The sequence below is a fragment of the Meles meles genome, chromosome 4, assembly GCF_922984935.1.
Source record: "Meles meles chromosome 4, mMelMel3.1 paternal haplotype, whole genome shotgun sequence".
NCBI classification, from domain to species: Eukaryota; Metazoa; Chordata; class Mammalia; order Carnivora; family Mustelidae; genus Meles; species Meles meles.
The window spans coordinates 82,642,806-82,668,401 of record NC_060069.1 but is presented as its reverse complement, the minus strand read 5'-3'; the positions used below and the strand labels follow the sequence as shown (position 1 = coordinate 82,668,401).

At 36.8% G+C, this 25,596-nt stretch overlaps 1 protein-coding gene across 2 annotated transcripts in view; it reads right to left on the bottom strand.

Moving 5' to 3' along the window:
* GPR149 (G protein-coupled receptor 149) overlaps window positions 1–18,529 on the bottom strand; it is a 67,858-nt gene extending 49,329 nt beyond the window's left edge. Inside the window, exons 1-3 of one of the 2 annotated variants that reach the window (XM_046002803.1) lie at window positions 16,976–18,529; window positions 15,831–16,023; window positions 9,837–10,294 (exon numbers count right to left, since the gene is read on the bottom strand). In XM_046002803.1, coding sequence (XP_045858759.1) covers window positions 9,837–10,294; window positions 15,831–16,023; window positions 16,976–17,989 — 1,665 coding nt within the window. In that variant the 5' untranslated portion in view covers window positions 17,990–18,529. The remainder of the gene's footprint in view (window positions 1–9,836; window positions 10,295–15,830; window positions 16,024–16,975) is intronic. The other variant, XM_046002804.1, reaches the window with a different exon arrangement.
* Between the last annotated feature and the right edge of the window lie 7,067 nt (window positions 18,530–25,596).

Below are 25,596 nucleotides of genomic sequence, written 5' to 3'. Positions count from 1 at the left end.
GGAATAAGCTTAATGAAAAGTTATAAAACTTATAGGAAAAAAACTTTAAAATCTTCCAAGAGAAAGATAATAAGAGTAGACTAGAAGAAATGGAAAGACATCCTCTATTCTTGGAGAGGACAACAAAATATTATTAGAATGTCAGTTCTCTCTTAACTAATTTATAAATTTAACACACCTTGATAAAGCTTTTTTGTGGAGTTGGACAAGTTGAAAGTGAATTAGATAGGAAGCAGAAGTTCAAGAATAGCATGAAAAATACTGAAAAAGAAAAAAAATACTGGGGATGGGGGAGAGGAACCAACCCTACCAGACATTAAAACTCACTATAACAGCCTCTCCAATTAAAACAGTGAGATGAATAGGTAGTGGAACAGAATAGAAGGCACAGAAATAGACCCACCTAGGTTTGAAAATGTAGTATATAAGATAAAAATGATATCTCAAAACACTGTGAGTAATGATGGCCTTTTAAAGAAATTAAACTTTTTGGGGCACCTGGGTGGTTCATTTGGTTACAGCCTCTGCCTTTGGCTCAGGTCATGATCCCAGGGTCCTGGGATCAAGCCCTGCATCGGGCTCTCTGCTCAGCAGGGGGTCTGCTTCCCCCCTCTCTCTGCCTGCCTCTCTGCCTACTTGTGATCTCTGTCAATTAAATAAATGAAATCTTAAAAAAAAGAATAAAGAAATTAAACTTTTTAATAAATAATGGGTAGCTATTTAGAAAAAAGGCAAATAATTCATACCTTATGGCAAATACAAAATAAATTCCAAATGGATTTGGGATCAAAATGTAAAAATTGAAACCATACATGTACTAGAAGAAAACATGGGTGAATTCCATTTTGAACTGGTTTTCTAGCTATGACTCAAAATCCAGAGGTAATTAAATAAAAGACTGATAATTTTTACTGTAAACAAATTTTAAAAGTATGCATTCTAAAAAAAAACAAAACAAAACAACACCATAAACAGAAGATAACTGAGAAACGAGGAAAATATCTTTGCAATATACATCACAGACAAAGGACTAATATACCTCATATATGATGGGGCACCTGGGTGGCTCAGTTGGTTAAGCAACTGCCTTCGGCTCAGGTCATGATCCCAGGGTCCTGGGATCGAGCCCCACATTGGGCTCCCTGCTCAGTGGAGAGCCTGCTTTTCCCTCTCCCTCTGCCTGCCCCTCTGCCTACTTGTGCGCGCGCTCTTTCTCTCTCTCTCTCTGTCAAATAAATAAATAGAAACTTAGAAAAAAAAATCAAAGGATAAATGGACAAAAACCTGATAGAAAAATAAGGAAAAGATAAGAACAATTTACAAAAAATAAAAAGACAAAAAGGGCTCCATTTATAATTACATAAATATAACTTAAAACAATTCTGAGATTGTCTCTCAGGCTGACAAAAGTTTAAAACACCATAATATAGTTACTGAGGTTGTGAGGAAAGGAGTCCTCTGTTACATATTGCTAATGGGAGTGCCAATTGGTATGACCCTTCTAGGAGCGAAGTAGGCAATTCCTAACAAAACTACACTTATTTTTGATACAAAAATCCTAATTTTGAGAATTTATTTTGGAGATACATCTCCAGCAACATGCAAATACATATGCATGGTATTTGCTGCAGTATTTTTTAATTGTAAAATATTAGAAACATCATAAGGCCCATATAAGAGGGTTATTGAACTATGGCATATCCACACTATGGATAATTATGCGGCTATAAAAATGAAATATCTCTATGAACTGATAGGGAGTGACTTCTGTGATATGATGGGTTGTTTTTTTTTTTTTTGGTTTGTTTGCTTTTTTAAAGATTTTTATTTATTTGTCAGAGAGAGAGGGCACGCGTATAAGCAGGAGGAACAGCAGGCAGAGGGAGAAGAAGTCTCCCCCTTGAGCAAGGAGCCCGATGCGGGTCTCAATCCCAGGATCCTGGGATCATGACCTGAGCCTGCTTAACTGACTGAGCCACCCAGGCATCCCTATGATGTACTGTTTAGTGGAAAAACTGAAGTGCAAAAGAGTGTATGCAAGGAAGAAGGAGATATAAGAAGGTATGCCTATATCTGCTCATCTTGCAAAACAAACAAACAAACAAACAAACAAAAACAACACAGGTTCATTAAACCAGAAACTGAGATTTATTATGCACAGAGGATAGGTAGGTACAGGATGGAAAGAATGGGAAAATGGGAAGGGAAGAAGGAATGAGGGAGGAAAGCATATATTTTATGTGGTTTTGACTCTCAGAATTATGGTAATGTTTCATATACCCAAACATAAATAATCAGAATCAAAAAGAAAGTGGGAGGAGCTCAAAATGTAATATAAAATATAAGAGAATGAAGGGAATGAAAGAAGGAATGAAAGAAGGGAATGAAAATGAAGGAATGAAAGAAGGGAATGAAAATGAAAATAACTAACCTAATTATGTGGGGAAGATTGTATTTTGACTGTAAACTATAAGGTTAAAGATGAAGAGAACTATACACAATTATTATAATTCAGTTAGTACTTTTTTTTTTCTCACAGGAGTATAGGTTCACTATTCTAAATCTACTTTGTATGTATACCAGGATTGAGCAAATACGTAAATATATTTGTGGAGAGTGAGAGCCAGTTGTCTCACTGCCAGAAAAAGGTAACAAATAAGAAAAGGGAAAGGTATGAATGAACTTAGAGGTATTAGTGCAAACTCATGGTATTAAATTATTTATACAGAGGAACTGTTATAGAGATATAGATGTTTACATGATTATACATACATCCATCTCCTAGATCTGTCCAATGATAAGGTCTAAAAGCAAGACACCCCATAGCAATGAGTATACCTAACACCCAATGTTGGTTTCTAAATACCATTTTCCAATAAAAGAAACCAGAACTTCTTGGGAAAATGGTTGATTCTAAGGATGGGTCAGGAATAATACAAGATGAGGCTGGAATATCTTGTGCTGCTAGAAAGTAAGGACGTGCTAAAAAAGATGGGGCTAGCCACTGGAGGGATATAGGAATCACCCTGAAAGAGCTTCCAGTGGCCAAATCTGCGACAACTGGAGTAACAAAATAAGAATAATAATGTGACTTATAAATTACATATTAAAACAAGATCTTTGAGCACATACTGATATAAATAAATAAGCAAGTGAAAGAGAAGAGATGGCTTTTTCTTACAGGTGAATTCCAATAATAAATAGAAAAGAAATGATAGAAATAGAAAATTACCTTCATATAATCATTGTAAGCAAGATTCATCAATTAAAGCTGAAATTAGTGAGCAAAAGTATGACATGAAACAGAATATTTTCATAGTTTCATAGTGTCTTACCATAAGATACTTATAAATTACAAGGGGAAAAATAGTAACTTTACATGGAGAAATCTGGAACACATCACCTTTACAAAATCACCATCATAGGACATTATCAACATCATGTACCTCTTGATTTTATGAGCTGGGAAGGGCAAACATCACTTCTGTGTTATTCTTGCCAAAAATGTGTTACTTCAATTGAATCAATAGAAAGGTAACACAATTGAAGGATATTCCAGAAACAAAACAAACTAGCCAGTTCAAAAGTTGCCTAAACCTTACAAAACATGACTGAAGAACTGCTATAGATTGGAAGAGACTGAGGAGTAATACCAACAGATGCAACATGGGATCTGGGTTTAGATTCTGGACCAAAAAGAGGACATAAGTAGGACAACTGGCAAAATTGAAATAAGGTCTATAAATCAATTGTTAATTTCCTGATAATTACATTATTGTCATATAACATGTTAACATTAGTGGAAGCAGAATGAAAGCTATATTAGAACTCTCTATACCATTTTTTGAAACTGTTTTGTAAGTCTAAAATTAGTTCACAATAATAAGTTTGAGAAGTGTAGTGAATTTCCAGGCATTTGAGTTCAAGTAAGGGATAATCACCCAATAGGAGGTCATGGAAGAGATTCAAGCCATATACGGGAAGTGCCAGTACATAGCCTTCTAAGGTCTCCTTAAATCACGAGGTGTTTTTGAGAATGTTAACCAAATTCTTAGCTTAAAGGGTGAATTATAAAATTCCACACAAGCTTTGATCTAGTGGTAATCCCCTTGAATTTGTAGAAAGTCAACAATTAAATAGCTCAGTTTTACTTCATTTCAGCAAATGATATATGCTGCGAGGTTATGAAATATTTGAAGTAGTTTACAATGAAAGCCCCTACCTTCAACTATCAAGACTTTAAGTACTTGAGAATGAATTTACATTCACGGATGAGTTTTTAGCTATACTCCAAACAGCCATTCTAAACTGTACCGGATAATCTCAAAAAGTGCTTGAACAATTTAAAGCACATGGGAATTATACTGTTATACAAAGAAAAGCAGATTCTAAGAGAGTATATGCAATGTGATCCTGTCTTTGTCAAAAATAAGAATATATGCATGGGACTGGAAGAGATTATGCTGAGCGAAATAAGTCAAGCAGAGAGAGTCAAGTATCATATGGTCTCACTTATTTGTGGAGCATAACAAATAACATGGAGGACATGGGGAGATGGAGAGGAGAGGGAGTTGAGGGAAACTGGAAGGGGAGATGAACCATGAGAGACTATGGACTCTGAAAAACAACCAGAGGGTTTTGAAGGGGCGGGGGAGGGGGAGGTTGAGGAACCAGGTGGTGGGTAATAGGGAGGGCAGGTACTGCATGGAGCACTGGGTGTGATGCCAAAACAATGAACACTGTTATGCTATAAATAAACAAATAAATGAATAAAAAAAAAGAATATATGCATGGGAAAGAGCCTGAAGTTTTATATGATAAACGTAAATAGTGATTAACTTTTGGTAGTTTGAATTGGGTGTTCTCTCTTTGCTTAATAGCAATTCCTAAATTTTCTGCAATAATTATATTATTTTATAATCACAAGACAATAAAAGTTATAAGTGTTTATTTAAAAAAGTGGGACGCCTGGGTGGCTCAGTGGGTAAAAGCCTCTGCCTTCAGCTCAGGTCATGATTCCAGGGTTCTGGGATCGAGTCCCGCATTGGGATCCCTGCTTGGTGGGGAGTCTGCTTTCCCCTCTCTATCTCTGCCTGCCTCTCTGCCCACTTGTAATCTCAGTCTGTCAAATAAATAAATAAAATCTTAAAAAAAAAAGAAAGCAGTGTAACAGTGAGTAATGAACTGACTGCTCTAACACATGGATGTAGCTAAATATAAGATATGTATACTCCGACAGTCATTTGAGTTAGAATGACTGCCCTCAGGCTACAAATAGAAGGTAGTAAGTGAATTTTTCCCCTATGGTCACTTCAGTTAAAAATGTCAAAAAGAGAACAGGTCTAAGCATTTGCAGTTATTAAGTTAACAATGTCACAGAAAATGACTAATATTTTATGCCTGATTTAACTTTTAATAGTCTATTTTTTTTAATGAAAAGAAAAGATGCACTGTATTTAGGTCAGATAAGAGATATGTGTACAGGTAGCCCCTCACTCATCCAGGTATCACTTTCTGTGGTTTCAGTTACCCACAGTCAGTCATGGTCCAGAAGCAGGTAATCCTCCTGAGATATTATCAGAAGGTCAGTGGTAGCCTAATGCTGCATCACACTGCCAATCACTCACCTCACTTCATCTCATCGTGTAACATTTTATCATCTCACATCATCACAAGCAGGGGGAGTACAGTACAGTAAGATATTTTAAAATTGAGAGTGACCACTTTCACATAACTTTTGTTATAGTATATTATTGTAGTTGTAGTTATTATTAATCTTTTACTGTGCCTAAGATATAAATGAGACGGTATCTAAATATGTTTGTATGGGGAAAAAACACGGTATCTGTAGGGTTTCTATACTATCTGCAGTTTCAGGCATCCACTAGTGGTCTTGGAATATATCCCCCACAGATAAGGGAAGACTATTATATTGGAGTATTTTCTTCTAGTTTTATTTTACTTTATGAGGCATATATTAAATGGAAGGAATTAACTTGCCCTGCCCTTTAAACTAGCATTTATCTCCCAGGGATGAGATGCTAATGCAGTACTTCTTAAATGTTAAAGTGCATTTGAACCAGCTAGGGATTTTGACTCTATAGGTCTGGGATGGGACTTATTATTTTCATCAGAGACAGCTAGGGGTTTGTCAGAAATGCAGAATCCTTGAGCCCACCTCAGAATTACTCAGTCACAGTCTACCATTTAACAAGATCTCCATTTGACTTATTTGTACAGTAAAATTTGGGAAGTTCTAATTTAAAGAACCCAAATAATCTAGTTTGACTTGGTTTCTGTAGTTTTTTTAATGAAAATTATTTAAAGAAATAATATTTAAAAGTTATAGAACCCAATGCTGCTGCTTCACTCTGTTAGCAAACCCAACTTTGCTTTGTAAAACTATTTTTAGATAGTTAAAATATTTTCCTTAAAATGAGAATAAAATTTCTTTGATGCTCAGGTGACTTTAAAGTTAGTTCTTGTTTGTTTATTCATCCTTATGCTAAGTGGTTTGTGTAGCTGATTCAAATGTATTATGGAGGGCACGTATTGCATGGAGCACTGGGTGTGGTGCATAAACAATGAATTCTGCTACACTGAAAAGTAATTAAAAAAAAATGTAATCACTTCCCCCTGGTTTGGTCTCTCCTTTGAGGAATTTTTCAGACTCTGTTTTTCTATATTCTACTGGCATAATGGAGGACCTTTCACTTTTTAGATGCTTTGATGGGATTAGAAAAGGGATTAAGAGGCATAGTTACAGCATATCTTTGTTTCTGATTTATCATATTAAATGAGTTTCTAGAGCTTTAAGACAACACAGTAAAAGAAAAGAAAATGGAATTCATTGATGGGCTTTACATCAGAAGAGAAATTAGAGTGGTCACCCGCAAGCCACCAAATTATTTTATAAGTCCAATTTTCTTTATTCATAGATGACAAAATTTTTGGGTTCTGGAAAATCATTATTTCATTTGAGGAAAGTCACACAACAGCTACCAAATTAAAACTTTGTAACTGAAGAGCTCTGATAATTCTATTTTTAATGAATATTTTAACTTAGGATCCTACCTATTAGGGATCCAAAAAGAAGTAATTGTGTGGTTAACTTTAACACTAAGTTTCAGTTTTACTGAAACTTAGGATCCTACCTACTAGGGATCCAAAAAGAAGTAATTGTGTGGTTAAGTTTAACACTAAGTTTCAGTCTTACAAGCATTTGCAACTCTGATAAATTTTACTGGATCACATTTAAACCTACTGAAGCCATTCTTTTATCATCTTCTTTACACCTTAATCTTGATCCGATGCTTTCACTTCTTCTAGGATTTCCAACAAAATACACTGAGAATTTGTCTACTAACATAAACTCTAAAAACATGTATTGTCAAAATAAGGCTCATTAAATATATTTTAAATCAAGCCTACTTTTTTAATCCTGAGAACAAAGAATACACACTATATATTGTAGAGCAATTAAATATGAACTGATAGATGGAGCCTAAATATTTGAAAGCACAACCATAACAATCAGAAGAGATAGTATCTTTATAAACTTACTACCGTGTCCACTGCAGTTTAATGTATTACTTTAAGATACATAAGTTAACATTGGTTTCAGAGCAAAGAAGGTATTTGGGAGAAAAGGATGAAATGAAAGTGCTTTCTAAGTCACCATCTACTCCCATGAAATATCTGGTATGAAGAATAGGTTGCGGGTTAAAACCAATTGGTCATGGAGAAGTTTTCATAATCTTTTCCACCCTAAATGTATTTGGGTTACGTGTTAACTTTCGAGTCGGAGGCAGTCTTGCTAAAGGCAGGTCATATCAATAACATCAGCCTATAATTTAAGGATTTCGTACTACTGTTTGAAAATTTATAATAGTATTTCTTTTAATTTCAGTTAGTCTCTGAAAACATAAATTTTATCTTTCCTGCATGTTCTCTGTTTTATCACTAATCATTTTTTTCACAACCACCATTTTAGGTCAATTTCCTAAACTACTTGTTCTTCACAGATATTAAAATATTAATACTTAAGCAAATCCTTGTAGTTGAAAGGTATTGATTGGTATTTGGTCTGGATTGATCAAAATTTTGTGCTTTCTATATATCATTTTCTTTCTTAATTTTTAGAGGCTTATGGGTAGCTTGTGTTTCATTGTGCTCATAGTACAGTATATTATGTATAAAATGTCTGATCTTTTCATAAGTTTCTAGGATAGTTAATCAAACTCCAAAGTATAATCAAGATTTTCAAACCAGGACTATAAGTTGAGATATTTTAGATAATTTCCAATGTTTTGACAAAATACATTAAAAATTGAAGTCATTTAAAGTAATTTTGAGTGGGGAAAAAAGCAAGTCCCAGAAGATTAGGTACAGTATGACACCATCTTTAGAAAGTTCAAAATAAGCAAAACTAAAAAATATACTGTGTTAGAAATCTACTCACTTGTGATAAAACAATAAAGCAAAAAGTATGAGCAAGATTAAAGATAGCCGTAATTCCTAAGGGGTAAGCATGGGGATAGGACAGACAAGATAGCTGCAAATTATTGGGATGCACATACACACTCAGAAAACATTTTGTCATGAATATTACTTAACAATTTTTAAGTGCAAGAAAACCAGGAAGTTTAGATTATTCAGGAACAAATTGATGATGAAACTCTAGGGATTGTCCTCTAAGCTGGGGCACCATTTTGCACGGAACTCGCAAAATGGACCCTAGGATCATGACCTGTACCAAAGGCAGATAGTTAACTGACTGAGCCACCCAGGCACCCCAATCCAACTTACTTTTTAAATGGTGATATTAGAGTAAGACTAGTAGCTTTAATTATCACGGAGAATAAAGGAAGTCTCAGAGGATTCTGCTCATATTCATATTTGGTGTTATGTGGTCATATTTTGATCAATGAATGCATTATTCCTTGCACATATTTCTGGAATTATGTTTTTGTTTTGACAGTGGGCTTTTATTTCCATTGAATCTTACATATTAAAAAAAAAAGCCTCCTCTCCCTAGTAAATCAGTAGTGTGGGAAGCAAGGGCAATTTTAATTACCAGATATGAGAGTTTGGAGTAAAGAACAATCTCATACCAATATTACACTACAGTTTTAATAAAATAAGAAGTATCCCTCATTATTCTAGGCAGGCTGGAACCTAGGAGAAAAATGGGATGAAATTAAGGTGCAAATTCTTTCAGTTTTATAAAACATAAAGCCATTTTTCTGTCCTCAAAAAGATAGAACATTTAGCAGAGCTTGCAAAGGCTCCCTTGGGTCTATCCTGGAATAGATACTCCTCCCCCCCACCCCCGCTGAGTACTAGAGGGACTAGTTCTAGGAAGACTAATAGGCAAGCTGTCTAGTATAGTTGCAGCAGGACTACCTTCCTCACCACAAGCTGTATAAATATTTGCCTTTAGGTAAAAAAGAAAACTTCCCTTGGGTACTTGTGGAATAATACTTTTTGGGTAGGAGAGGGAAGAATAAATTAATTAAATTTGAAACAAGTTCTGAGAGTCTAGTCTGAATTTAGACAGATTACGTAAGGTTAAATTAGAAAGCTCCAGCCTTCTTGAAGAACCTGTTTAGCGCCACCAGTCCCAAAACATACAGATTTTGAATGAAATGTATAATTAAAAAAATTTAAAAGTCCCTCAAAAGAACACCTTGAAATAAAATTTAATATTATGGAAATAAAGCAAGTGAAATTAACCTTGGACTTGATTGAATGAAATAAACAGCTAGTCATTTTTTTCATTTCTATCTTACTTGGTCTCACTTTTAATTTCATGGAAAGAACAACCTTTACTGTACCTGACGAGGGGTTCTTTCTGATTTACTCCTACACCATTCCCAGTCTGAAAGGTCTGGTTTCTGATTCTCCTCATGAGAAAGTCTTCTTTCTGGCCCTTCCAAAAAGGTGGTTTCTTCATAATTAATAAAATCTCCTGTTTTTTCAGAAAGCTGTGGATTAACGCCCTTTCCACTGTTGCAATCCTGCTTAACCTCTGTAATATCAGTATTCGTGCATTTGTTGATCCCTTTCAGTATGGAACTGTCCTGAGAGGGTGCGGTGCTGATTTCCACTTTTATGGCATTAAAGATATTATGAGTATCTCTCTGAGAGTCTTTTGTCGTTTTGCATTCAGAATTCATGAGATTGTGACAGGATGTAGAATTTTCATCATCTTCATAGTAATCTTCACGTGCTATTTTATAAATCCCATAAGTCCGTTGGAATGATAGATTGAATTCAAAGCCTCTTCTCTTGGCTAAGTAAAAGCAAAAACAAATTTCCATGGTTAGGAAAATAGATATAAACAACAATTGGATATACATTGTGAATAAAAATAGGATAATGCAAACTTATTACTAAGAATTTTAAAGCTATCTTCATTTCCTGTCAATTATGCAAAAACAATTATACCTTATCAATTCAAGTTGTCTTGTCACTCTGGACCTAACTTTTCTCACTTGTACAATGAGCTTAAAATGCGTACAATTCCAAGAACCCTGCAATCTTTAAAGCAGTCTGATGAACAAAAATTTAACCATAAATTTGAAAATTCTCACACATATTCATTTTAGTTTTAGCTTTTTCAGTCTACCAATTATCTGTGCATTTCTTTATTTGGGTATAAAAGATATTGTTTATAAATTTTATTTTGCTAGAAATTATTAAGAAGGTTGTATTATATAAATTATTCAGCTGATAATATCACCAATAGATATGACTGTATTAAATATTTTGATGTATGCCACTCCTGACATTTCTATGTTTATAAATGCATACATTAAAAATTATAAAGTATTGCAATACAGTTTTTAAACTTTTTTTTTTTAGATTTTTTATTTATTTATTTGACAGAGAGAGATTACAAGTAGATAGAGAGGCAGGAAGAGAGAGAGAGAGGGAAGCAGACTCCCCGCTGAGCAGAGAGCCAGATGTGGGACTCCATCCCAGGACCCTGAGATCATGACCTGAGCCGAAGGCAGCGGCTTAACCCACTGAGCCACCCAGGCGCCCCAGTTTTTAAACTTTTTAAAATAACATATTTATTTTGATACAAATAAATTTGGAACAAATTGTAAAAATTTGTGAATATATTTATACTTCTATGATCTAAAGCACTTTACAGTATGTCTCTAAACCTGATGAATTACAAGATGAATTTAGGAGGAATGCATAAAGCTTTTTATGAGTTAAGCCGTGAAATGTAATGCTACTGTAATGCTAATGTAGTACTACTAGTTGGTAGATATGGTACAAAGTCTTAGTAGAATTACAAGTGAGAATGAAAGAAAATGATACAATTTTTATATGTGAATGTCATTAAATACTGGATCATTTTATGTATTAAGAATGAAGTTACAGCAAGGTGATAGACAAAATGCAATTTAATATTTTGGTTTTCTTCTTTCAAAACATGGCTCATTTCAAAGTATTTTTCTCCTTGGATGGCTGTGTGTCATATAGCAGACATTTAGCTATCCTTGGTGGAAATATTTGTAAATTTTGTAAATAGAAATTTATAAAATTTCTATGGGAACAATAGATAGAATTTGATTCATTTTACAGTATACCCTAGTGCCATTCACTTACTGATTCAATACTGAAATTTTCCCAGAACTGAAGATTTACAAAGCAATTCTGCTGACTGAAAATAGAATTTATAGATATCATTCATTATTTGAGCCAAAAGTTTCATTGTTTGAGCCAGAACACAAACAAGAATTTCTGTCCAAAGAGAATGGAAAAGTAGAAACATATGTTAATATTTATACACTCTTATGTAAAGTTCTATTTGCCTTTTCTAGTAATATGTTCCAGTAAAATTAAATTGGGGTTTTTAACTTCAACAGTGTGAAAGCTGAAGGAACTAAAAGGATGTTTTAATTATTGATGGGTTTCCCTTTTCTCTAAAAAAAGATACAAAGTGTCTCCATGTCCTCATATCAGGGAGATCATATGATAGTTGTCTTTCTCCGATTGACTTATTTCACTAAGCATGATACGCTCTAGTTCCATCCACGTCGTTGCAAATGGCAAGATTTCATTTCTTTTGATGGCTGCATAGTATTCCATTGTGTATATATACCACATCTTCTTTATCCATTCAAAATGACTCTTAATCTCTCAAAACAAACTGGGGGTTGCTGGGGGGAGGTGGGATTGGGAGAGGGGGAGCGGGCTATGGACATTGGGGAGGGGAGGCGAACCATAAGAGACTATGGACTCTGAAAAACAACCTGAGGGTTTTGAAGGGTCAGGGGTGGGAGGTTGGGGCAACCTGAGGGTTTTGAAGGGTCAGGGGTGGGAGGTTGGGGGAACAGGTGGTGGGTAATGGGGAGGGCACGTTTTGCATGGAGCACTGGGTGTTGTGCAAAAAGAATGAATACTGTTACGCTGAAAAAATAAATAAAAAAATTAAAAAAAAAGATACAAAGTGGCAAATTGTCAATTCAAGGACAGTAAGCAAACAAAAACTCATAGAATTTTATCATATAACACAATAAAATTGATGTCTGTGACTATCTTATTAGCTGTGTGTTATAATTATGAAATATGTAAAGCAAAAGTCAGTAATGTTTTTGAAGGAGTGTGTCAGCTGTCAATGCAGAATCTGCCTCCATGTCATGAAGTGCAAGAGGTAGGCTGAGGTAGCCTCTGAGAAGGAAGTGCAATTATGTTGGACACCAAGGAGAACCAGAGAACTCCAGGGTTCCTTATGCACATAGGTCATGTCCTTTAACGCAGCTGCAACCCTAATAATGAAGGGCTTATTGATTCTATTTTACAGTTGAGAAAACTGAGGCTGGTAGAAGAAACCAATATTTAAGATTACTTAACTGGTAAAGAGATTTGAATTTAAAAGTTAACTGATTCCAGAATTCAAGTTACTAACCTGTATGTGAAGTTGCTTTACTGATAATTAGACCCATGAGAGAACTAAAAGTAAATTCTGACTGAGGTAACTAATGGAGATAATAGGTTATAACAATATAACAATTGACAATGTTTGACTAATAACTTACCAGAAACCTAAAGACCATCAGAATACAGTCAGGTTCTTTTGACGTCTATTACTATACTTACAAAAAAATAAATGTAACGTATTTGTTCTGAAAAGTTAAACCCTGGACAAAACATGAATTAGCTTTAGTCTTTTGCTTTTAACCACATCTCGTAATTGCAATTTTAAACATAAGTAATTATACCAGTTGATAAAAATAAATAGTTCTTCAGAGTAATATGTCACTTAGCAGATACTTTGATTTTATTTAAAATAAAAACAGTATCTGATTTTATAGAAAATATTTAATTGCTTAAAAAGAAAATGTCATCTCATGCAAACAAAGTGAGTGTGAAGGCCATATTCATCTCATATTCATCTTCCACCTGAGACCTCTGTTTTAAAATCTTTTTTGAACACTTTTGTTTTGAGACCCTAGTAATACAAGTTAATGTTGGAAACAGGAGAGAATTATTAATCTGCAAATTATTTCCCATTACTAACATGCATTTTTAGATTGCAGGTCTCCCCATTTCCATTCACTAAGGCTGAGATGTAGAATTATACTTACATCTGCAAAATGAACCTGTGGCAAATATGAGTTAGGAAGCTTCCTTGTTTTTGGAGTTCCCTGACAAGGAATATAAAAGAGGGAATCTTGGTTTGTTAAGGAGAAAAAGGCTTAATGAGAACTGAAGCCATATTTCCAAAGAATCAAGGCACTTGGTCAGGCACTTGCCTACTTGAGGATGACCATTTTTGGGATTTTGAAATCCTGTTCTCGTGTCATCCTAGTAATAGGAAAATATATGATGGGTTCTCAGACAGTGAAAATACATCATTCTTTCTCAGAATTTCCCTACAGCAGAACCTGGGATCATAAAAGAGAATGGAGCCATTTAGCCATGACTCTTTTTATAAACCTACATATTTCAGGGAATTTCTTCCCTGAAATTTTAAATACAAGTAAGAGTGATGATAATTTTAGAGGAAAAATATTATTTTGATCTTGAAAACCATGATTTTCATTTCAAACATGAGATATTAATGTAATTATTGATTCTGCCAGCCTGCTGTAGGCCCTTCTGTCTTGTGCAGTATAGGTAGAATACTTCCTAGACCATTTGCAGTGATAGGTCTGTTGCATTGCTTTGTTTTCAGCTCCGATACAGGTGTCCTTTACTTCTTAAAAATGACTGTCCTATATTGCTTCAGTAAAACTTTTCATTTTCTCTGACATTGGACTTTCATTGTCTCTCTCACAATCTTAAATACTATAAAACAATTCTGGCTCATGAATTCAGTGGCAAAATGTTAACATTTGAAAGAATGCTAGAACTTTCAGGCTTGTAAATGATTTTTATATATGTTCTATATGGCTCAAAAGGATCTATTATTAATTTTTTTGTGTCACTGTTGCTTTAGATATTAATCTCTAGAAGCACATAATTGTTATATAATTTCCATGGTTATTTTATTTTAAAGACATAGATGAATTTGGCCTCTATCAACAATAAAAATTTATGGCATCCTTTAAACTAAGGAAATCTCCTGGTCATTTGAAAAATATCTAGCCATATTAAATTTTAAGTGTCTGACCAGTTCATGATTAATTAATGTTTGTAAAATAACCCCATTGTAGAATTGATTGCAGAATATGTACTTTCATATTTTCCAGTTTCTGTACCTCTGAAATAGTCTGAGAGAAACTGTTTTTGTTTACCCTTTTTCCTCTGTTAAAGAGTAATATACTTGCTTATTCTGAGCAAAGGACAATTGATGAAACAGTTAATTCGGCATACACTAATGCATTTTTAGATATTAAATGGTAGAACATCCTGTCTTTTGTCTGCAATGACAAACTAATATCCTTTTTCTTCCTGGCAGAATCAAAATGCAAAGGTCATTCTTCAACTTTTCCTGTCTTGGTATGGGAACAGTCACACTGTAGAGAGTGATAATTGACCCACTCCCATTCTAGGTATACACTTTAGAATATAGTTTTTTGTTTTTATTGGTGGCTGTTTAATGTGACTAGGATGGCTATATTCAAACATGAACATAGATGGACAAATTCTGCCACCTTTTCCCTTCCTGAAACTGAGAGTTTTTTGTGTTTTCTGAAAGTGGAGGCATACACTTAAAATTTGTTTTCCTTTTTTTGTTTTAAAGATTTTATTTTTAGGTAATCTCTACACAGCATGTGGGGTTCTAATTCAAGACCCTGAGATCAACAGTCACATGCTTTACCAACTGAGCCAGCCAGCTGCCCCTTAAAATTTGTTTTTGAACTGTTTTCAGGCACTCTACTTTGAAAATGTTCCAAAACCCTGGAAGAATACAAAAAGGACAATAATAAAAATTCTGTTCCATTAAATAGTAATGGGCTATAATGTAATGTGTTTTTGACTCTTCTAAGTGTTCATCTCTTTTCAGATGCAGGCTTCTTATATGTAGACTTGGGAAGGGAATTTATGTTCTACTCTGGGCTAAGAACTAAGGCAGATATCTAAGCATCTAAGGGCCCTTTTGACTACATGCTGTGTTGAATAAACTCTGTCTATTCCTTTCTTCCCTAAAATAATTATTCAATGTACAAGCACTTCACAGAGTTGTTTTAAACCTGCCAACACTGTGCTAAGAATTGTTGCACATTATAATTTCTTCCCTTTATTTACCATTTATATTTGTCCTTGGATTCAACATTCTCTACTCAGACAACTTCTCTATAGACCACTTTTCTGTGTTTGACTATATGCTTATTGCTCCCACCTCCACACCATCAACAACTTACGTTTTCCCCCATCAGATGCCACTGTATATGCGTTCTGCTTACAGTTGATAATGCAGCCACAGGGCAAGTGGGTCCAGCGTTTGGACAAGACAAACACTGGGGTTACAGTGGTGGCCAGGAGGGTTAGTAGAAAGCTGAGTGTCTCGAAGGAAGGACTCTGAAACCCCACCACGTGCTGAACCATCATGTGGATCTGCAAAGGCAAAGAGCTTCAGACCTATACCAGGATAAAATTTTCCACTTTGCTAAGCCTTTCCCCCAAACATGCTGCCCCACCCTCCTTCTCCAGACTGCCTTCCTGCCTGAGAGCCGAAAACTCTCTTGGTGCTGGACCACTGGGATCCCTTGGGATGAAGTCTGGTGATATAGACCACAGGGTGATTTCCACTCCTGGGTGCCTGGTCTGTGCCCCCTGCCACGTCAGGTCTCTTTCAGGAAGAACAATTACAATGCTGGGGACTCTACCAGGAATATAGGCAGGCAAACTGGAAACCTGTACCTGGTACTCCAGATGGCCTTTGTCACATCTCTGGACCGCCCCCCCCCCCCCCCCCCCCCCCGCTTGTCACAGCAGGGCGCCACCCTCCCAAGTCAAAATTGGTCTCCCTCCTCCCTCCTGAAAGCTTGAACAAAAAGCCTGTTTGCCCTCCACTCTTATCTTTCTACTTCTGATCCTGCCTCTCCAATCACTCTCCCTGCTGAGGATGGGCGGTGTCCTTACTCTGCAGAAATGGAGTGGAGAGAAAGGGATGACAGACGATTGGGGGGCGGGAGGAAGCCTCCTTACTACCTCCTTTCTTTTCTGAATATTCCCAGATACTGCTACAAGAGACGAGAACACCCCTTGGCCATGATAGATCTAGGAAAACTGTCTCCTGCGCCAAAAAGCGCTCCCTGCCTCCCCCCCCCCCCCCCCCAATTTTGAAACGAGAAGCACTTAGGAGCAAAGGCTTCGCAGCCAACCAGCTCTACCAGTGAGCTGCCTTGCTCCAAGTGCGTCTCTAAAACCGAGCGAGACACGGTTGGAAGAGGACTTAACTGCGCGCGTCTCTTGGGGACTCTTCCAACCAGGGACGCTAGTCCCAACACACGCATTCACACTGTCTGGTACACACACCCGCACGCTTGAGCAACTGCACTTTTACCATCATGGGCAGCCAAAGGATGACTTTTGTCTGCGCTAGGATCAAAGAAAAGCGCTTCTGCGCTACGCTCACAGTGAAGCTTCTAGTGCCATAGAGAGTCCCTCGGTTCTCACGCCTGCAGGTTCCAACCACGGCGGCAGCTTCGTGTCCCGGCCCCTGCCCCGGCCGTGCCCTTGCTGGGGGACCCGGTCCAAACACGGTGTCGGAGCTCGGAGAGCATCCCCCAGAACACCGAAGCGCAGGCCCGGGAGCATCATCTGGGGACAAGGAAAGCACTTTCCCCCCGCTTGGAGGGGTCCCAGGAGTGGAAGCTCCGCGGGAAATTTCCTGGTAGTTGGCATGGAGTCTCGGCGGCTCCTCTGAACACAGTAACTGGTAAGTGAGAGGAACCGAGAGGCCGGCGAGGAGTCCCAAGGCCGAAGTGTACACAACGAAGAGGAGCAGCACGTAGGAGCTGGAGCAGTCCGCCAGACAGCCCCACGGCGTGCGCACGAAGGCGCCCCAGCCGCAGAGCGGGAGCGCGGAGAGCAGGAGACTGGCTGCCCACACGGTCAGCACCACGCCGAGCACCTGGCCGGATTTTCTGGAGGCTGCCTGGCTCCCCACAGCCCTGTGCATCGAGTAAAAGTTGTAGGAGACTAGGAGAGTCGCCTTCAAGTTGCTTGAGAGCCCCTGACATAGATACAGTAAGGCAGAGGTGGTACATAGAGACTGAAAGTAATCAGGGTCCTCGTTTGGCCACTGCAAAAACATGAAGATGGTCACGGACAGGACGCTCATGAGATCATCCCCAGACCAGGAAGCCACAAGCATGGACACAACGGTTTTGTTCTGCATTTTCAGCAGGGAAACAAGTGAATAAATGCTGCCTGCCAGGGCTGCAAGAGTCATTAAGCATGTCAAGCAAAAAAGATAGATATTCGAAGTTCTTGGCGGATTTAAAAGGTTCGTCGAATTATTTTCTGTCCACAGGCTAGAGTCATTTGTTGATAAGTTACTGGAAAATCCAGACATTGTCTTTGGTTAATATTTAATTTCCCTTTCAATGGGTCTGTAAATATTCTCAAAATATAGCATGATTGTTAGTTGCAAATCAGATCTCATTCTCTCCCACCAAGTTTCCCTCTAGATGTTCCCACGTCAGTCCAGCAGAAAATGATCAGGCATGTCTCCTTTAGATCTGACTCAACCCATATTTAAAAACTGGGTTCCATTTACAGCATCAATAAGAAACTTTTCAACATTCCAGGTAAAAACAAACCAAAACTTCCTCCTGAAACCATTAAGTTTCTGGCATAAAAGCAAAAAGCTCCTCAGGTAGATTGAAAAACGATGTCTGGCTCCTTTTATGTCCTTCTTATGGAGCAAAGCAGCTTGTAGCTTGAGGTAATCAAACTCTATTCACTTTTTAAGAGCAGTAAAGCGATGCATTTTGTTCCAGAGCTGGATTCGAAGGCAGAGAGATCATCGGGTAGGTTTCAGCTTTGCGGGTTCAGAGAGAGACACACAGGCAAAAAGGAGAGGAGAGACACAGAGAGAGACAGAGAAAGAGAGAGAGACTGAGCACAGCTCCCCGTCGAACCGCTGTGTTCTTCAATCAGCCTGTGATCCTCGGAGCTGCAGGAAGGAGGAGTCAACTCCAAGCAGGAGAGAAGCAGGAACAAAAGGGAGGGGAGTTCAGTGTGTGAGCAAAATGATGTACATCTTCTCAGCCTGCCTCATGCAAAGCAAGAAACAATGTCCTTGCTAAGCCTTCCTTTGTGGTTTTGACATATAAAACTAGCCCAGATACTTGCTCAGACTTGATGTGAATGACAAATACCATCTTTGAGAGGTCTAAGCTACTCGACTAAGAGATTGCTTTTATTCTTATCTAGACCTCTCTGATTCATAATGCTTTAGAGGAAGAATAGTCTCAGTGCCAGTTTTAAAAGAATAGGATGTACCAGATTTGTTTTTTAAATATATATTGTACTTACTAAGTATGTCATAATGGTCTTCATTACACTAAACAAAATTTTGCAGACTCTTTAAGCAGAGCCATACCAGCTTTAGGCACATAACTATTTCCTACCAATGTCGTCCAGTAATCAAGCTGCCTTTGGAATAAATAATGTTTTCTAGTTGTTAAAGTCAGATGACATTATGTAGGGTCTAAAAGGGAGATCACCGCACAAAAACATTTTTAACCAGAATATTTGGGGTGCTGCGCATGTAATAACTGAATCTCTGAACTTATTAAAAATTGTCAGTTTTGCAAGATGAGATACTTAGTAAAGAAACAACAGACAACAGTAGTTCTGTTACCAGAGTCAGGTATTTGAGCCTGACAACTGAAACGAGGCCATGCCCCAAAATCAAAGGCACAGGCAAGGCTTAATTGGGGCCATGGCTTCAGCTGAAGGATGACACACTGCCAACGGAGAATAATTAAGTCTAGTCTCCCCAGTGTAGGAGAGGCCCTGCTCAGAGAAAATTCCCTCTCAAGTTCCCACCCGACTAATATACTAATGAGGGAAAGGAAACAAAAACAAAACAAAACAAAACAAAAACAAAAACAAAAGCTAAGGGCCTCTTCCTGATTGGTTGGAGGGGACTCATCCTGATTGGTTGATATTGGCAGGCAATAGCTCCTCGGTGCTTTTGGGAGCCCGGGGTTTTCGGTTTTAAATCCAGCTTGCGTATGGAGCCACATCCCAGTTTTGCTCCGTAAAAGAAATAGCCTAACAACAACAGCCAACAGAAAGCCCCCGAAGTGCATAATGTTTTTCACTTGGGGCTTGTTCCCATGGTCCCTAACTGCCTGAATTCTGGTCAGACATTTCCCAGGATTCTTCAGGGTAGCATTCCTCCTCAGCTCAGCCTCAGGAGCAGAGGGTGCCTTTTCCCATACAGTGCTGGGGTCCGAAGGAAAGCAGGGAAGGGAAAGAAGAAAGTTAATATGGTAATCTAAGTGAATGGAATGGGTAATAAAACTCTGATCATTACTTTCATTTTACAGGTAACGGAAGCTACGTTTTAAACCTGACTCTGCTCGTGTGGAAAGTGATTCTATTAGTCATTGCCAGCCAGACCCATCAGTAAACACAGTAGGCACTTTGCTTATCTTGACATATTTTATTTCCCCTTTGCTCAACAAATGGAAACCCAACCCACCTGTTCCAGCTAGCTCAGCACTCCAGTTCTCCCTACTGATAGTAATAGACCTTGCAGTGGAATGTGGGTTAGAAGAGTCTGGAGATAACTTCATGTTAAAATAAAGTTGCTTCAGAAAGCACAAAATTGGGGCGCCTGGGTGGCTCAGTGGGTTAAAGCCTCTGCCTTCGGCTCAGGTCATGATCCCAGCCCTGGGATCGAGCCCCACGTCCGGCTCTCTGCTCCGCAGGGAGCCTGCTTCCTCCTCTCTGCCTGCCTCTCTGCCTAGTTGTGATTTCTCTCTGTCAAATAAATAAAATATTTTTTTAAAAAAAGCAGAAAGCACAAAATGATAAACAGGACTTTATTTTTAAATAATTTTCAAAGTTCTGTGGTATGCTCTTCTGTGTCTTTTCTGAGAACTTTTCTTTCCTCCTATAAGCAAAAAACATTCTTTTCAATATGGTATTTAATCCTGGATTTTCAGTTGAATTGGACAATAAATATGATACTCTTAAAATACAATGAATGGAAACTGATAATAGCTGTTACAATACCATTTGAGGCCTGGAGATAGTTCCTCTATTATTACCATCAGTTTGGGGTTTTCCATTCAATATAAATTTGGAAAAGAGACACCTAACCATTTTGTTGCCCTGGTCTCTAGGGTATGATAGGAGAGGCAAGAATATTAGCATTAAATTTCCAAAGGTTGGTGGTGGAATTGCAGCCAGTAGGGAGTTAGGAAGGATTTCTGAATGTGAACTTCAGACACTGCTATTGCTGGCTATGTAATCTCAGGCAAAAATTATTATACTTTCTCTTCTGTTTCTGTGTCTGTTTCCACATCTATAAAATAAGGGGGCTTGATGGGAGTATTTTTAGGCCCCTTCAAGTGATAAAATTAGATACAGTTTCAAAATCAGGTTAACTCTATCCTAATTTTCTTTTCTGCCTACTTCACAATAGTCAATATTGTCATAAAATGAAAAGGGGAAGCCTGTAAAACCTGATGCTTAGATTTGCCATGCTTTGTCTGCCCCACTATGATGGGAGGGAGACCCTTACCAGTGTGAAGATGGTATAATCTTCAAGAAGCCTGGGATGTTGGGCCAACTGAAGGATCATGGCTGCCCTGGAGATCTGAGTGAGCGAATATAACCTTTCTATGAGTGAGAAGTAAGTTATTGTATAAGTCAATTGATTTGGGGGGCTGATTTTTACTGAGTGGTAACCTAGCTCATCCTAATATGGTTAGGTATACTTGTTACCCCCCTGCCCCCCCAGTAAGTGGTGGAACCAGATTTAAAAATCATAATCTGGCTCTGCATTCTGAATCACAACAGACATGCATTTTCTAATTATCCCCTCTTAGCACCTCATGCTTGGGGACACGTCCAATGGACGCTGATTATCATGGAGTTGTTCCTCAGAAGGAACGTTTGAAATGTTTCATTTTTCAAAATGTTAATTTATAAACAACCTTTTACTAAGCTTTATATTTTATAATACATATATATTATACATGCATATGTTATGCATCTATACATATAATACACATATATTATACATATGAGTTTCTTGGAAGTTGTAAGCCCTCCCCTTAGCCATAATCTCATTTTCTTTACAATATTCTCTTGAGCTTAAAAAAAATTTCAAAGTCACTCAATACTTTCAAATAACCCGTATGAGTTTTGGTAGACCAGGAAGAAAGAGTTCTAAGAGGTTCCTTTATACCTTAAAAAAATTTACTCAGTTCCTATGAGTGAGCCTCCTTCCTCTATCTCACTTAAAATAAAGTCTTATATACTTAAATTACTTAATAATGTAATTAAATTCTATTTATAAATTACTAATAATATAAATTTATATTGATTTACATAGAAATTATGATTATACAAGAATAGCTGAAGTGAAAACTTACTTATTGTAGTCCCATTGCTGTTTTGGTTACTTTAACACATATACTGAATACTTTAACACATATACTGAATATAGCATTACAATCTATAAAACAACCTACAGAGAGATACATGGCAATAATTTCATTGGCTTTTTGTTTATGAAGTCCTTGACATAATTATACCTCTGCAAAGTACTGAAGACAATTCATTTATCTAAATGTCCACATTAATTATATCTGAAAATCCTGAAAGAGTAGAAAACAACATAACAAATTCTCGTTGAATATGGCAGAGTAACATCCTTCATTCTATGGGGCTTTAGGAATAAACAAGTAACCACAGGACCAAATAGAACATTTAGTTTTGTTTCATGATAATTTTAAAAAGATATCATAAAGAAAGTTAATCATGAAGTTATATTTTTGTTTCTAGAAATATAATGTTATGCAGACAAAACATTTTAGAGGACTGGCCCAGCTTTAAGCTCTCACTAACTTATCAAAATATAAATGAAAGATCTCATAATGTATCCAATATATATGCATATACATATATAATATTAAATAAAATCTAAATTTTATAAATATAGTAAATATATAAATTTATAATATATATTACTGTGTGTGTATGTATATAATTCTATTAAAAAATGCATATTCTGCTTTAGCTGATGGTTTTCCAGAAAAGTTAAGTAACAATTTGGCATCATAGGAAAGCCGAGATGCTGTGATTTATTTTTTTCTTTTTCAATGTCTCATCAGAAACCTACAATATTTAATATTATCTAAGAATTATAAGTAAGGGCATAATTTGATGTGGCTATAAGTTAGAGACTAACTTCATGAATCTAATCTTCAGAAACCTGCTCAATACACTGTCAACCCAAAAATCCCCCTTGATATTTGTGAGGGTTATTTCAAGGGTCTCTCAAATGGAAAACTACATGATTTTTTAAAACCTCTTCCCTGGATTAAAAAAAATTTTGATAGTATGTATGTATGTATATTTTTAAATGTGTGTTAGTATATTAATGATGAATGTTACTATATGTAATATGTTAATGTAGATTAGCTACAGAAAGAAACAAGTTTTGTTAGTAAGGGTTGATGCTTACTCAGTGTTTACTCCTTTTGGATGAGGACCTTGACTATGATAGTTATGTAAGGTCCAATAGCCATATAATAAAGATAATACCTGGAGGAGAGTTTTTATGTAAAACAGTGTGAAGCTGTTGAATGAATTGAGAATAACAACCCATTCTGTAGAATAAAAGTGTAAATGCTGGGACATCTGGGTGCCTTGGTTGGTTAAGCACTGGACTCGATTTTGGCTCAGGTCATGATCTCATGGGTCATGAGAAGGAGTGGGGATGTTTGGGACCCTGTCCCAGCCCTGCTTGGGCTCTGCAGTCAGTGAGGAGTCTTCTTGAAATTCCTTTCTTCTGCCCTGCCCCCGCTCATTCACACTCATCTCTCTCTAATAAATAGATGAATCTTTAAAAATATATACAAATAATATTTGTCTACCCTAAACATGATGGCAACTATAAAATTCCACTCGTTCAAAATCTATTTGATATTTAAAGGTCAGACATGGGGCACCTGGGTGACTCAGTCATTAAGCATCTGTCTTTGGCTCAGGTGGTGATCCCAGGATCCTGGGATCAAGCCCCACATTGGGCTCCCTGCTCAGTGGGGAGTCTGCTTCTCCTTCTGTGCTCATGCTCTCTCTCTCTCAAATAAATAAATAAAATCTTTAAAAAAATAAATTTCAGACAGTGTGCATTATGCTATCTGCCCTTACAAAGCTTATGATCCAGCCATTTTTCATACTATTTTCTTCCTTAAATTCCCCTCTGATTAACCTTTCAGTCCAAGAGATTCAATACAATTAATATTTAATGCTTAGGATTATAATGTCCTCTGGTACAACAAATTGAATAAGCATTAAATTGGTAATGCAGGAGGTAATACAGGGGGACTCTTGTACCTTATTTTCCCAAGGGCCATTTGAACTATAAGGTTTCAAGGAAATTATTTCAACATTTAATATCTCCAGGATAGAATAATATCCTGAACTAAGTACTATCACTTAAGTGATATACAAAGGAATCTGATATTAATTTTTGATTTCTTTCACTAGGGACTTGATGAAAACTCATAAAAGTAACTATGAGGTTAGTTCTTGGTTCTTGTCTAGTTCAGATTTCTTTTCATCTTGAATTAGTCAATGGTATGCTGATCCTCAATTATTATGTGACCACCCCTAACTCTCCCCACCACCATTATTCCTGTTCTACACCAGTGTGTACTGGGACTTTGCTTCCCTAAGTAAAGTCTTTTTTACTATTTTAAGATGAACTTTTCAGTCTCTACATCTATAAATGCTCAAGGTTTACTTTAAATACCTAAACTTCACTGACCATGTTCTCAAAGACGGTTGCTCTTTCTAGCCCTTTGTGAAAGGAATACCACTCTTTTCCCTAGGGAATGGCTCTTCTGTGCCTCAGTGTTGTGGCTTTATTTTCTCACCTGAACACTCTGCCCTATAGGAGTGTCATTGTCTTGCCTTGAGATGTTAACTGTGGCATGGAAATGGGTAATATGTTTTATCTCATATCTTTGGGCAGGAAGAGTATTTTCCTTTTTGAGCTTGTAGGTTACTTCATAAGTAAAGAAAATGACTTTAAAAGATTTCTTGGTTTATTTTAGTGGTTGGCAAACTATGGTCTGTCTTTATAAGTAAAGTTTTAAGGGAACATAGCAACACCCATTCATTTAAGTCTTTTAATGGTTACTTTTTTAAGTTACAACAACAAAGTTGAACCCTAAGTAGTTGTGACAGACATTATGCAATACACAAATCCAAAAGTATGTATTATCTGACCCTTTACAGAAAATAATTTGTTGATTCATGGTTTATCTAGAAGAGGAGCATTTTGATGCAAAGTGATCTCAAATTGGTAAAATGTTTGGGTCATTTGTGAGAGCACATCCATATCTTATGTATTCTAAGATATATGATAATATATATTATATTACATAATGAATTATACATTGTATTTACATGTAAATTATATATAATTAGTAATAATATCAATAACAATAATAACAAGGGCTAACATTTATTTAGTTCTTATAATCTTATAAGACATTCTTCAAATTTATGTACACGTACTAATTAATTTCACAATTCTTTGATGTATTAGTTTTAGTCCTATTTTCCAGACAATGGAACTGAGGCATTGAGAATAAATAACCCACCTAAAATCACACTGCTGTTAAGCAAAGGGGTTAGGTTTTGAACCCAGGAAATCCAGAGACAGAACCCTGACTTATAGAGGCAGGACTGTATGTGCTTTATTTTCCTGCCCTATTCTCTAGATTTCCTGCCTGTGCAAACATCCTGGGAGCTTCAATAAATCAGAGGGATTGCTGGGGAAGAGAATGTCCTGAGGCAACACACTTTTCTGAGGTCCTAACTCAGTAATAGAATGATGCAGATGGCTGCCTGTCGCTTCTTTTCATTTAGTATCCTCGAGCTCCAAGGGTTTTAAAGACATTATCTCAGTAGTTCTTCCTT